This window comes from Penicillium paradoxum (genome assembly GCF_028828445.1).
Source record: "Penicillium paradoxum strain IBT 22861 chromosome Unknown utg000005l_segment0_segment0, whole genome shotgun sequence".
Classification (NCBI taxonomy): Eukaryota; Fungi; Ascomycota; class Eurotiomycetes; order Eurotiales; family Aspergillaceae; genus Penicillium; species Penicillium paradoxum.
In genome coordinates, this window is record NW_026643183.1 from 3,576,302 (window position 1) to 3,590,432 (window position 14,131).

The window sequence follows — 14,131 nt, forward strand, 5'->3', positions numbered from 1 at the left end:
GGTAGATCTTGAGATAAGCTTTAGTTGTTAGTCTTGTAACACGGCATTATGATGTGCACATGGAGGATGTGAATGGCCGGATCTGGGGAATATGTACGCTTCCTATGCACCTTGGTAGATCAATACTTTAATTGGACTTCAAGGTGAGAATACGCTAACCAAGTGAGAGATAACTACCACGGACTAACCATCTACATCCTACTAGAATCAAAGCTGACAAAGGGAAAAGAATGATATATTCCAAGTATAATATTTACAGAAACCGCTAATGAGATATACCAAACGCCTATAATGTGGCGCTTCGCCACAAGTTTTAGAATAACAAGGGTTTCAAGAGCCCTGAATCAAGAGTCTAGAAGATTTACTCCCAAGAGTCGATCTTCATGGTACCCTTCTCCTGGAGGTTCTTGTGCATGTTGAAGGCCTGGAAGAGCAGGTGGGGCTCGTGGCCCATACCCTTGCGCAGACACTCGAACTCGGCACGGTCGAGGTAGTCAGTCAGGATGGGGGTGTAGTCGGGGTGGGAGCAGTTCTTGATGATGACACGGGCACGCTCACGGGGGCAGAGACCGCGGACATCGGCGAGACCCTGCTCGGTGACGATCACGTCGAGGTCGTGCTCGGTCTGATCGATGTGGGTGGCGAAGGGAACGATGCAGCTGACACCGGTGGGATCGGTCTTGGTGGGACGGGCACTGGGGGTGTGCATGATACTGTACTTGGAGTTGCGCAGGAAATCGGCGGAACCACCGAGACCGTTCAGCATGCGGGAGCCCATGACACAGGTGCTGTTGGCGTGAGCGTAGATGTCGACTTCGACGGGGGTGTTCATGCCAATGCAGCCGAGACGACGAATGATCTCGGGGGAGTTGGAGACCTGCTGCGAGCGGAGGAGGATCTTGGGGGCGTAGCTGTCCCAGTTCTCGTAGAAGCGCTTGAATCCATCAGGGGAGAGACGGATGGAGGTGGCAGTGGCGAAGTCGAGGTTGCCGCTGTCGAAGAGGTCCAGGAAGGAATCCTGGAGAACCTCAGTCCACACCTTCATGTTCTTGAAGTCGGCACCACCCTTGCTGAGACCACCAACGACGGCGTTGGCGATGTTGCCAATACCGGACTGGATGGGGAGAAGGCTGGGAGGAAGACGGCCGTGGTTGACCTCGTGCTTGAGGAACTCGATGAGGTTGGTAGCGATGGCCTGGGAGCCCTCGTCCTCGGGGGAGTTGGGGAGGGTCACGTCGGGGGTGGTGGACTCGACGATGGCAATGACCTTCTCGGGGTCAATGGGAATGTGCTTGGTTCCGATGCGATCCTCGGGGTTCACGACGAGGTAGGGCTTGCGTCCAGGGGGCAGCTCGGCGGAAGTGATATCGTGCAGACCCTCGAAGGAAGGCATGGAGGTGTTGACCTCGATGATGACCTTGTCGGCCATCTGGATCAACTCGGGGGAGGCACCCACGGAGGCACCGGGAATAATGCCACCACATTCGGTGATGGCGGTGGCCTCAATGACAGCGACATCGATAGTAGGTCTTTCTCTGTTCAGAGTATACCAGCCCTAAACCCGAAAGCGGTAAGGTTAGCGCGTCGATCCTTTTTTTTTTTCTTTTTCTTTCTGCAACTCGTCGATCATCAAGACTTACATAGACCAAATCCGAGGGGAACATGCTCAGATGTTTATCGAAAAACTTGATCTGACCATTGTTGATTCCCTTGGCAATCTCCTTTCCGACCTGGTGAGGAGTGCGGCGCTCAATCATGTTCAAGCGGGCCCAGCGGCTCTCGGTGTCGGCACCGGAAGAGGCACCCACGAACAGGTTGTACTTCAGCTTTCCCTGGAGGTTGTTCTTCTCGACGTGATCGGCAAGAGCAACGGGAATGGCCCTGAATGGATGTTAGAGTGCTGCTCTTCTACTCTGCAATCCCGGGTCACACATACTTAGGGTAACCAACACCGGTGAATCCGGACCAGCCGATGTACGCGCCATGGGGGAAGTGGTGGATGAGATCCTCAGCCTTGGCAAGCTTGCTCAAGTACGATGGCCGCCGCACACGGCTCTTCAGGAGGGCAGAAGCCGCCATGATTATAATATAATATGGGGAAGAGGGGAGAGATTCAAAAAAAGTAGGAAAAAGAAGAAGAGAGAAAAGGGGAGCTTGGGGGTATAAGTAATTTCTTCAACCCCACGGGCAACCAGGATTATAGGTCCCCACAGAGGAATTCGAGGCCGATGTCTCCGGAAGAAGGCAAAGTTTGGAATGTGTGTGTCTGATACAGCTCTACTTCTGGGGAAGTGAACGCTTCAGAGAGCGCATCTATAAGACAAAGCCAGACCCTGCGGCTCTCAATTTCGATCTGATATCTTCTTTCTATCCCCATTTTTATTCTGTTTCCCCAGTTGTTCCAACTCTCGCACTCGATGATGCTCTTCGACAGTTTCATCCTGACGTCACCACCGGTGTTGACTCGGCGGGTCTCGGCCTCAACTCGGCGGGCCCGCGGAATCCTTGTCCTGCAACCAGTTACCTTCCATGCTTCCCGGAGTCGATAGGCTCGGTGCATCCAGCCATGAAGCAAGTATCGTCGGTCTTTTTCGGCGTTCGAATAGCAGTTCCCAAACATCACCAAATTCATGAAGCACAAGTAAACCACCGATAGGAGAAAAAGGAGATCGTCGATCTCCCCGAGTTTCCCCCGACTCCACGTCTCGGGACGTTGTCGGTTATCCCAGCTCGGCCGCACGGAATTTTTCGCACTACGCCAAATTGGCTAATCCTGGCTTCACCGATAGCCACCATTGGAGATATATGGCGGCTAGTGGAGCCGCTTTCAGTCAAAGAAGCCGATGATCCGGGATTTCTATCCTTTTACCCCAGAACTGAGCCGATCGAGCCGCATGGCAGGCATTATCAGCAAGCACTAGGCGATCTAAGGTGTACTGAAAAGCCCTAATTCCTTGACGTACTTGTCTCTTGAACCAGGTTGGTAGCTGTGGCAAGGGTGACAAATGCAGCCATTTTTCTCTAGTCTTTTTGAACAAATTATGGGTTGTGTACTCCGTAGCAAATGCCAATTGCAACCAAAAGGGCACTTTTGACTAAGCGCTATGTCAGGACTCCACATCCATTACGTTTCATTTTATCCTCAACCCTCATAATTCTGTGGGATTAAACCTGAGATGGCTTAGGATAAATAAGGTCGCTAAACCACTGCTCTAGTATTCATTGGGACAAAATAGCTCAGCCAAGGTTAATAATAGACACGCCAGTATCTTGGTGGTGTTTCACTTATACGCAAAGAGTATATAAGAAACACAATTCGTGTAGATAATATAAACTCATCGGTAGAAATTCATCGCTCATGTGCTCTCGGCCCCACTAGCAATTGCATCTCCCCACAGGACCCGTTAGAAGATCAAAATCAACTGCCATGTTGCCCAATGCACCAGCGATAAGGGTCTCTTTCTTCGAATGCCAGGCAGTGGGCAGTCCAACAAGGCGCCAGACCGCTGCCTCCTTTGGCACCCTGCGAGGCTAGTCTTCAAGGGGTGCAATTGTCTCCGGCAAGAATCTCTAATACGCATGCGAATTCGAGGTAGGTGCCAGATGTTTGGTGCTTTTGGAGTTGTAACTTTGGATAAGGCTGGGGAACGGTTTACAAAGAATACCGTAGGTCGACGAGCCTGAAATGTTCTCCACAATGCCATATGAGGTAGGCAGAGAACACGGCTTCGAATGGATAGTGTTGATAATGCAATATTTCAATGGTCACAGGCATTCGATAGCCCGGGGCAGTTGACGCACGAACTATACCATCAGATCATACATGATGGATCGAAATCAGTTTCACCACTTTGTTCCTAGAGGTTGTCTCCTGGGCCCTATAACGAATCAGTGAATTACATGCACCGGAAGATTATTTTGGGGAGTACCTAGGTAGAGACATGAGGCAGTAAATGCAATTAGATAGTCGCCGTGTTTGTTTCTTTTTAGTCAAGGAGCGTGAAAGTAAATTGATGGCCATAGAATCGTGACCTAACGATTTCCAGATGAAATGGAGGCTTCTATTGCCTTGAGAATGATCGTGGCCCCGTCCGGTAGTAGTGCCATCACTTTTCACTCTACCAGTTTCCAGCCGCAGTCTTCACCACCTCGTCGGTGATGGTGATCTGGTTTCCGCAGCGGTCGAGTAGTAGTGCCATCACTTTTTCACTCCCCCAGTTTCTAGCTGCTGTCTTCACCACCTCTTCGGTGATGATGATCTGGTCTCCACGGTGGTCGAGTAGTAGTGCTATCACTCTTTCCCCACTCTGCCAGTTCTCAATCGCAGTCTTCACCACCTCTTCAGTAATAGTAATCTGGTCTCCACGGCGGTCGAGTAGTAGTGCTATCACTTTTTCTCCACTCTGCCAGCTTTTAGCCGCAGTCTTCATCACCTCTTCGGTGATGGTGATCTGGTCTCCGCGGCGGTCGAGGAGTAGTGCCATCACTTTCTCACCCTGTCCGCCATTTCTAGCCGCAGCCTTCATCACCTTGTCCGTGATAGTGATCTGGTCTCCGCAGCGGTCGAGCAGCAATGTCATCACTTCTTTACCATTCCAATGGTTTTCAGCTGCAGCCTCCACGACCTGTGTAGTAACCTTCCCACCTCGGCTCAGAAGGGCACCAACAGCATTCGCATGTCTTGACCCAACAGCTTGTTCGAGAGGCGTTTTACCAGTACGATCCAAGCAATTGATATGAACAATTTGAGTCGACCTGTCTGTGTGGGATTCTTGAAATCCCAAGTCGGACGCATGATCCACTAAAGCAGAGATACCCCACCGTGCAGCTACGTGAAAGATGGAGGACTTGCTTGGAATCCGCAATCCCGTCGGTGACCTGGCTCGCTTTAGCCACTGCTCGCGACAAGGAGAAATGAGTTGAAAAAACTCCGTTTGTGCAGATTGAACTTTGAAACTTGACTTGGCCATCCGTGCATGATTAGTCCATTCAGAAGTTGCATAATCTGAGAAACTAGTATGTGCTTGATCCACGCTGTGGAACTGCGCAATAAGAAGATCAACACACCGATATGCAAGGCGAGCATGTGCCTCGAGCTCTCCGATAAAATAGCTCGAGCTAGCCCCGGCGAGGTAGTCCTTCACTGATTGATGTAATAGAAGGACTCTTTCGTCTTGAACGATGATCAACAAGCGGCACGAATCAATGCTATCGTGTGTGAACTGGATTCTTGTCTCAAAGTCTTCTTCCTCCTGATGCAGCTGGCATGCTTCACATAGCTCTGAGACAGTCAGTGGTCGCAAGCTTACAACCATGTAACCCAGGAGACGTCGGAGATCTTCGCCGCTGGTCTCATTCCGTTCCGAGGCCGTCTCGAGAAGCTTCTTGTAGATTGCATTAAGCCCTTTCGGTATGTTTTGCAAGGCACTGATGACACGGTTTGAAGGGATATCCTTCAGTTCGTCACACGCCAAACCAACCCAGAGGAAAGTGCCTTCGGCTTTGTCTCGGAGAATCTTGCGGACTTGTTCTTGGAGCTTGTTGGTGTACCTTTTTCTTTCGGCCAGATGATTCACTCTCTCCTTGATGCAAAGATCAATATCCCCCTGACCCTCGGAGAAAGAAGCCAAATCTTTATTCGGGAACCTTTCCAGACGTTCGCGTATCTCCGGATATGGCCTGCTAGTCACCAATATCCGAACATTAGGCGACACATTTCCACTCTGAAAGGTTTCTTCAAGCTGATACAATAGGCTCTGTTGCGATTCTTGGTCGCATTCATCCAGCGCGTCAATGATACAGTATGTTCGACCTATACTCCGATCCGCCACCATAGCCATGAATATGTTCCAGAGAGCGTCGAACGACGTGAATAGTTCTGCCCCACGCGTAAGGTAATTTGGCAAGATGTAATCCAGAAGATGCCGGTGCTGTCCAACGAGCTGGTAAAGCAGCCCTCTAACAATGGAAGTCGCATTATTACGTGTGTGAAACCCAGAGTCACAGAAAAAGTAGGCTAGCGTTGCCCCGTCCATGTTGGATGAAGCTGTCGGTAGCTCTTCTGTGAGGTATATAGCCATGATCGATTTGCCAGTTCCAGGGTTCCCGTGAAGCCAAAGGACTTGGTTCGCCTGACGCTGGGGATCCATTGCCGTTCCAGAACTAAGCCAGGCAGTAAGCTCTTTCGTACGGAGTATCCACTGGCAGGTCCCAGGAGCATGGCCTCCTTTCTTGCGCTTTAATGCGTTCTTGTCTTCATGGGGATCCGTCACAAAGAGGGCTCGTTGACAGTCCGAGGAGCCATCACTCGAATTTCCTAGCAGTCTGTCAGCAGAGCTTATTAAGGTATGTAAGAGTATACACCATACCTATGTTTATATCCCGTCCCACTGTGATATGTCCATTTCCGCTGTTTTGTAAGCCATCCCCATGAAAAGAGGATTGAGCGGTGTTTGTCTCTGGCGGTATTTCCTTCTTAGCCTGGCGCTTCATCACTCTGTTGATCGTGGTTTTCCTTAAGGCTATCTGCTATTGGGAAGACTTATACGGAGTAGGTAGGCTGAACCTGACGGTGAGGTAGGTAGCAAGGCTGTGCACTTGTCTCTCGCTACCCCGCACGAGCTGAAACTCCAATTAGCCGCCTTGAGTCCAGTCACATCCTCTTGTCTGACTCCGCCCCCGTCGATTCCCGTAGGTTGGATAACGTAGATGCCGAGGAAACAGGTCACTTTTGTACTGCATCGCCATACAAAACGTACCTCGATTGAAGATGTCGATTAAATGATCGTTGTAACTTCTAAGCGCCCATTTCATTTGAGATATGTAAGTACATATCGACTTTGTATGACTACGAGTACAAAAGAATGAATGACTAAAATAATATAATATAGGCCATTGAAATTTCCACATACATTAATTGACCATGGTAAGACTTAAGGAACTCTCCTGCTATTTTACTCCGCGTTTTACACATATACTATTTATAGATCGAAGAATGCTTTGATTTTATGCTGATATTCTGATCTCTGCCTACTAGTCCGAGGGGGCAGAAACCTTGAAATCTAGCCTCAATTCAGGTACCTTTTGTATGGCGATGCAGTACCAAAGTGACCTACTTCTTCAACATCTACATTGGAATAAACCGCCCCCTCCTCTGAATGAGGCTGGAAGGCGGCTAAGTGCCACACCTACAGACTACAGCAGCAGCTAATCGTGCCAGCGCACTAACTAACCCCTGGAGAGGGTTAGTGCGCTGGCACGCTTACATCGTACTGTCTCACATATCTTTGTTATCGCCAGAGGATATCATTCTGTCTGAAGTCCTCAACTACCCTATAACCTCAGTCATACGACTACTAAAAACCACCAAGATGGCAGGTAAACGAGCCATATCAGCTCAACCAGGAAACACCATTATCTAACCAACCGTGCAGAACTTAGCTACGAAGCATACACCGTTGGGATCGTGTGCGCTCTGGAATTTGAGATGAGCGCCGTCCGCTACATGCTGGACAAGGAACATTCCCGTTTACCCAGAAAGCCGGGCGACTCGACTCTATATATCCTAGGAGAGCTCAGCGGCCACAATGTGATCCTCGCTAGCCTTCCAGGAAGCCAGGGGAAGAGCGCGGCAGCCGTGGTTGCGAAGGACATGGCGCGTACGTTTCCATCGATCGAGCTACGCTTGATGGTCGGGATCGGGGGAGGCGTTCCAAGCGCAAAGAATGATATCCGCTTGGGGGACGTTGTTGTCAGTATGCCTGATGGCCAGCACGGCGGTGTGGTCCAATACGACTTGGGTAAGAGCACGGATGAAGGCATCGTCCTGAAAGGATATCTCTGGCCGCCATCCGAGATTCTGAGAAGTGCTGTGGATATCATGCGGTCTGATCAGCGGGTTTCGCAGAGCAAGATTCCCGAGTTCATGTCAGCTATGTTTGAGAAAAGCGAGAATCTTCGAGATGCGTATCAGCGACCTACGGAGCTAGATGAGCTTTTCAAGTCGGACTATCGTCATGTTTCTCACCAAGCAACCTGTCAGCGCTGTGACAATAAAGAACTGGTCTCTCGTCGGACCCGGAAGCCGATTCCCAAGATTCATTATGGACTCATTGCTTCTGGAGATCAAGTCATAAGGAGCGCATCGAATGCAGCAGAAGTGGATGGGAGGGTGATGGGGGATATCTTGTGCTTTGAGATGGAAGCGGCAGGCATCGCGACGGGGTACTCGTGTATCGCCATCCGGGGCATCTCCGACTATGCAGACTCTCACAAGAACGACGCATGGCAGCATTATGCTGCGGCTGCGGCTGCAGGGTGCGCCAAGGAGCTCCTTTCATACGTGGATCCGTCGCAGCCTTCTGCCACGACAGAGGCTCATGGCCGGTATAGGTCTGAGTTGTCAACTGGCAGCTCTCTACCTACGCAGTCCATATTTCGCGGTCAAGGGGTGCAAAATTCGGGGTCTGGCAATGTCTCTGTAGGAAAGGATTTGAACATCGGCAGAAGGTGACCTGCAGCGAAGGAATTTGGGAGTAGATCAATAGAGCTTATGCGACTGAAATTTATAGTCCTCGTGGATTGGCATTAATGGATACCATAGAGGGAAGCGCGGGTCTCTGCTGCGTAAATTCATATGATAACCGGATGTGAACCCTCGCATCTGACCATATGCCTTCCAGCCAGTCACTAATATGAGATAAGTCAGTTTTCAACATGATAGGGGGGAATATACTCCGTAGACTGGTACGATTCACACTCTAAGCCAAAGACATTGATATTTCCAGTAAGTACTCCATATTCTGGGCTCTTTTGTTAATAGTCCGTCGTCTTCCATAGAAGCCTCGAAAAAACTTCCCCCTAAACGCGAGAAGTACAAGTAGTCAGAGAAAAGACTCAGAGACCAATGCCTCACTTCTAAGAAAGAAGTTAAGAAAGACAAAGTAATACGCCAAAGCAAAATAAGAATAAGAATAATTGTTTAGAAAAAAAAATACAAATACAAAGTGCGTACCCGTGAAAGGTCATCTCGTCGGATCATTTACGCCTGTCCCCTCCCTACCACCACCTAATCAAAAATAGATAAAAAAAAGAACAAATTACCACCTCGACGTCGATAACTCCATCTAAGCCTCTGCGGACTCAGCCTCAGCCATCTCAACATCAGCATCCTTAGCCTCAGCCAAAGAGCCAGATGCAGATTCCTCAGGGCCAGGACGAGGGGAATCAGACAGAGTGCCATCAACCCAAGAGCGGAAACGCTGGTTGGACTCGTCGACCTGGTCCTTGCTGAGCCCACGGGCCCAGGCGGGGTTGTTGACGAACTTTTCCTTGAACCGATCGGCCCGTCGCTCGCGAAGAGTAACCTTCTCTTTCTCGACCTCGTCAATCTGGGCCTTGATGGCCTCGGGATCGGCATCCTTCTCAGGGATCGGTGCGCTGGATCGCCAGAACCAGTCGTGGGTTGGCGGCTGGTACAACATGGTGTAGTTGTTTGCGCAGATCCGGATGGTCAGGCCGTCGTGGTGCTGGAGGGTGCGGTAGTAGCGCTCGTATTCTTCGTCTTCTTCCAGCTTTGGGGGAAGGTTGCGCTTGAGGAGGGGCATCTTCATCTTCGAGAATTGCACGCCCTCGGTGGGGTCGCGCATTGAGTACGCGGTCACGTAGTAGGACCAGCGCTCCTCAGAGGTGAGGTCCTCGTTGTTGAGGGTGGAGTCTTCGCTGGTCATGATCTGGATGGTGACGCGGCGATCAACAGGATGCTGAATTAAATATGTTAGCTCGTGTGGGGTCAGACATGGGGGTTGGGGAAACTCACGAAGGTGATGCGGTAGATGTCACCATCCTTGACCAGTCGCTCAACTTGCTTGCGGTACTGGATTTCTTGGTGGTGCGTAGTCACATCCTTCTCACGCTCCTTGAAGAAGAGGTTGACGATGTCGGAGCTGCGGTCCCGAGCATCACCAGTGAAGATAGAAGAAACAAATTTGGAGATCGAGGAGAAAATTCGCTCCAGGTTGTAAAGGAGGTATCCGCTCTGCATGTAGAAGCGACGCAGGGTCTCTTCCAGATGAATTTGGTCAATGTCACCCTTGATGACTTCCTCACACATGCGCACGATCTGCTTGTAAAGGTTGACCTTGGGATCGACATCATAGAAGAAATCGCTGGGGAAGCGGTCGATCAGGCACAAATCGTGAGCAGCCTTGTGCAGTTGACCACGTCGAACCTGTTCGCGGGCAGTGTCCTCCTGCTCCTTGATGCGCAAAAGGCGGGAGTAAAGGATCTCGAAAGTGCGCAAGAAGCAAAGGATGTTCAAGTTGCTGTACATGTGGTGCTCCTTCTTCTTGTACTTCTCGTTGAGTGTGTATTCGTGCTCGAGGTTGAAGTTTCCTTTGCCAGGGTGCTCCATCCATCTCAATTCAGCGACGTCAAAGGTCTCCTCGGGTTCAGAGACGTGGGAACGAGCTCGGACAACAGGGGGTTCATCAATGTTATCCAACTCAATATCCTTCTTCGCGCGCTTCTCGATCCCATTTCCGCGTTCAAGGGTCTCACGCAGGAGATCCAGCTTCTGCGTGTTGGCCTTGCGGCTCTCATTCGAGGCGTCATCATTGGTGTAAGTGTCATCCTCCTCGGCGATAGCGATGTAAACCTCCTCAACGAAGCTGTTGAAAGTAAACCGGTCCAGGCCGAAGAAAGTAGGAATGAAATCCTTGATAAAGTTCATAAGTCGCTGAGGATCAGCGCCGAAGCCATTAGTGTTGCGATCAAAGTACACGATGAGCAAGTAAACAGCGTCCAGGAGGACCTGGGTATCACTGAACTGGAACTCAGCCTGGTGCTTAGGCGGGTTCCAGCCACTCTTGCGGCTAGTCTGTGCAGCCTCGAACTTGGTTTGCAGATCTTGCTGAATGTTCTTCGCGACGAAAAGCTTCTTGTCAGACTGCTTGGTTGCGATGGCTTGGTGATCAAGACTGCGCCAGTATGCTCGCTGCATCTGTTCGCGCCAGACTTTGTCCCACTCACGCTGGCAGGCCTTCCACTCCTCGAGCTTTTGCTTGCAGCGGTAAAGAACAATTGGCAGGACGTGGCAGGGACGTGCAAACATGTCTTGAAGAACCTTCTCACCACGCTGGCGATCGTAAATCTTTTTGATGACACGCTGGTAGATGGCCACGCTTTGGCCACCGAGACCTTCGGGCAATTCAAATGCCATCCTTTCGGCATCACTCATGTACAAGAATTGCTGGCAAATGGGCTCGACGAGCTGAATGGTTCGAACGCAAGCTTCGATGTGGTGATCATAATCATGACGGTCTTCTTCAATGCGATGCAAAGCGTCTTCAAACTGGTTCTTGCGGTGCGCAACAAATCCGGAATCCTCTGAGGCCCAGGTAGGGTGTGAGGCCCAGTCATCATTAAGAACACTGTTGCAAAGATGGTCGCGACCACTGCAAGGCTTTTGGCGTTCACGCTTTGGAAGAAGTCGATAACTGGGTCCGAGAGCACGGCAGTGAGCCAGGTTGACGATTCCAGTTTCCGGGTTTGCCTTGGGGTCGATGATCTTATCCTCGGGTTCTTCGGCGCTCATAAAACGTCTGAACCAGTTCATCAACTCAGCATTGGATCCGATGTATCCCTCAGCCCTCTTGACCAAGATGTGACGGTCAAGAAGATCAGTAGTGTACAGGTTGCAAAGCTTCAAGAAGTCGCTGAACACTTGCTTGTTGGCAATGAATTTCTTCACGCGATCGAAGAACGCAATCTCTTCTTGGCTGGGGGTCATGGAAACAGAGGGAGGAAGAGGCTCTGGGAGAGCGGGAATCAGAGTAGGCGAAACATTTGCCATGTCAACAGAGGGCTTTCCGTGGTGATATTTAGGTCGCTTGCTGGCGCCGAACTGGGAGCCCTGGCCACCTCTGCTTGCCTCAGACAGGCGGGCAGCTTCCGCGCCGGCAGGTCCTGAGATAGAAGAGCCGACACCACCTGGGCCACCACGACGCTTCTTGTTTTCTTTGGGATCCTTGACATTGAACTGTCCAAGTGGAGGCATCTTGACGTCGCGGTTGGGTGTCTGGGAGGTGAAGCCCGCCGGTTCACCACGAAGATTGCTGAGAGGCGCTTGCTCTTCAGCTTGGCGCTGCGCAGCGACTTGTTTGGCATGCGCGGCAGATTCAGGCAGAAATTGTTTGAAATCTTCCAAGAGATCAGGCGCGGTATTAAACAATTGGGTGACCTGTCCATAGACATCCTGGATAGGCTTCGACTCCCGTTGGTAAGTCTGGAGTATCTCAAGGAATTGTTTGTAGATTTCCGGGGCACTCGAAAAGCGGTTCTTGATCTTGTTCACATAGCTGATAGCATGGTTGAACTCCACGGGACCACGCTTGTTCAGATCCTGAGCGCCTTGGAGCATACCAGTTCCGACACCAGCCAGGTTGTTCATGGGCTGAGTGAGACTAGCATTCTGCGCAGCAGCGGAAACTCCCATGAGGGACCCTCTGCCAAGACCAGCGGATGCAGCTGAGGCAGCGCCTTGAAGCTGCGCCACTCCACGGTGGTCTTGCTGGTGCGTCATGGCAGATGCAGCTTGTTGTTCCTGCTGAGTAGGATAGCCATAGTGGTGATCCTGGGCAGATCCCGGTCCATCCTGTGGGTACATGCTGCTCATCATCCGTGAGCCAGGAGAGTATGACCCAGAGGTAGCGCCTTGCTGTTGATCTTGCTGCTGCCCTTGTTGCCAACCAGGTCGAGACTGGTCACGATAGAAGTCAGACCGACCGTGAGGATCATTGGAGGGGGGAGGGTTGGTAATTGTCTCAAAGGGGCGACCTGCACGTGGCATGCTAAGCGTGTTTGTGCCGGATGGAGTGGTCACCCGAATAGCATCAGGATTATCCTCAGTACCACACTCAATGCGATAACCGGGTGGCAAAAAGGTATTGAAACCTTGAATGAGAGCAGGATGGCCATTAAAAAGAGTTGACACACGCTGAATCACTCCAGGCGTATCGATAGCCTGGCTCTTGAAATCTTTCATGATGTCCAAGAATCGGTTGTAAACATCAGGCTGATCAACGAAACGTACCTTGACCTGGTCGAGATAGCTCAGAGCATCATTGAGAATGGGTTGCTGGCCCTGCGCAAGCGCTGCAACATTGCCAGGGATTTGTTGTCCGGCGGCATTGTATCCCATCATAGGCTGTCCTGGAGGACCACCGGGGTGTTGCATGTATGAGCGAGGGGTACCTTCACCGTGCTGCATCTGAGGACCGAACAAGCCAGCAGCGGACTGGGGACCGCCTTGGTGGCCGTTCTGTGGGTTTCCGCCGAGGGTGGAAAGGAGTCCGCCCGGACCGTGGATGGAGTTAGGGACTTTGTTGGCGACAGGTTGGTGAAGAGGAATCGAGCCAGTGTGACTCTGAACAGGGTGATGAGATTGTTCGCGGCGATCTAACTGGCGCTCGATTTGCTCACGGTGATCGCGCTCGCGCTCGCGGTGGGCCATTTCTTCCTGGCGTTGACGCTCAATAATTTCGCGCTCCCGGGAGTCCCGCTCCCGTTCGCGGTTCAGCTGTGGAGATGCATGCTGCATAGCTTGGCCGATTCCAGGGAGGGAATGGCCGCTGTTGTGCGACGGGCCTGCTGGGTGCTGGCCGTAAGCAGATGGCTGGTGTGGACCTCCGTGGGTCTGGCTCAATTCTGCCAGCCCGGGGAGAGAGTGTCCACCTGACTGACTTGGGTGGTAGGGACCTTCAGTAAGATAAGGAGTCAGTATGAACGATTTTTTTTCGACTTAAAGTTCCATGAGAAAACCCATGGTGCATTCGCAGGGACTAACCGCCTGGAGGGGGAAGTACTGGGCCCGAGGGCTGTGAGGTCTGACCTTGCTGAGAGGGATTCTGACTGTTGGAGCGCAAGAAAAATACTTGATTAGTCTGTGATATCAAGCCATCTTGAACTCTCAACGAATATTCATACCTGAAAGACCCCAGGGGCCGAGGCTGCTGGTTCATTTGGTCCATGCCAGGATGCGACGGCGGCCCACCGGAGGAGTGCCAGCTATCGTTTCCGGAGTTCATGGTGGATTCACGAACCGGTGTAGAGGATGAAAGAAGAGGTTGGGTTT

General features: G+C 51.3%; 4 protein-coding genes across 4 annotated transcripts; 1 reads left to right on the top strand and 3 right to left on the bottom strand.

Annotated features, from left to right (window-relative positions):
* Nucleotides 1-361: 361 nt before the first annotated feature.
* coaT (acetyl-CoA hydrolase ACH1) lies at nucleotides 362-2,079 on the bottom strand (the record flags this gene model as incomplete). The annotated part of the gene is made up of 3 exons (XM_057177321.1): nucleotides 362-1,555; nucleotides 1,641-1,881; nucleotides 1,937-2,079. 3 exons carry the CDS (start codon nucleotides 2,077-2,079, stop codon nucleotides 362-364), a joined length of 1,578 nt encoding a protein of 525 aa, XP_057031623.1.
* A 2,039-nt stretch (nucleotides 2,080-4,118) lies between these two features.
* N7457_006278 (uncharacterized protein) lies at nucleotides 4,119-6,492 on the bottom strand (the record flags this gene model as incomplete). Its single annotated transcript, XM_057177322.1, has 2 exons — nucleotides 4,119-6,316; nucleotides 6,369-6,492. 2 exons carry the CDS (start codon nucleotides 6,490-6,492, stop codon nucleotides 4,119-4,121), a joined length of 2,322 nt encoding a protein of 773 aa, XP_057031624.1.
* An 878-nt stretch (nucleotides 6,493-7,370) lies between these two features.
* Nucleotides 7,371-8,512, top strand: N7457_006279 (5'-methylthioadenosine/S-adenosylhomocysteine nucleosidase family protein; the record flags this gene model as incomplete). Its single annotated transcript, XM_057177323.1, has 2 exons — nucleotides 7,371-7,377; nucleotides 7,434-8,512. The coding sequence occupies 2 exons, from the start codon at nucleotides 7,371-7,373 to the stop codon at nucleotides 8,510-8,512; spliced, it is 1,086 nt and encodes a 361-aa protein (XP_057031625.1).
* A 613-nt stretch (nucleotides 8,513-9,125) lies between these two features.
* On the bottom strand, nucleotides 9,126-14,084 carry N7457_006280 (transcriptional regulator SIN3; the record flags this gene model as incomplete). The annotated part of the gene is made up of 4 exons (XM_057177324.1): nucleotides 9,126-9,761; nucleotides 9,818-13,755; nucleotides 13,844-13,908; nucleotides 13,984-14,084. The coding sequence occupies 4 exons, from the start codon at nucleotides 14,082-14,084 to the stop codon at nucleotides 9,126-9,128; spliced, it is 4,740 nt and encodes a 1,579-aa protein (XP_057031626.1).
* Nucleotides 14,085-14,131: the final 47 nt, after the last annotated feature.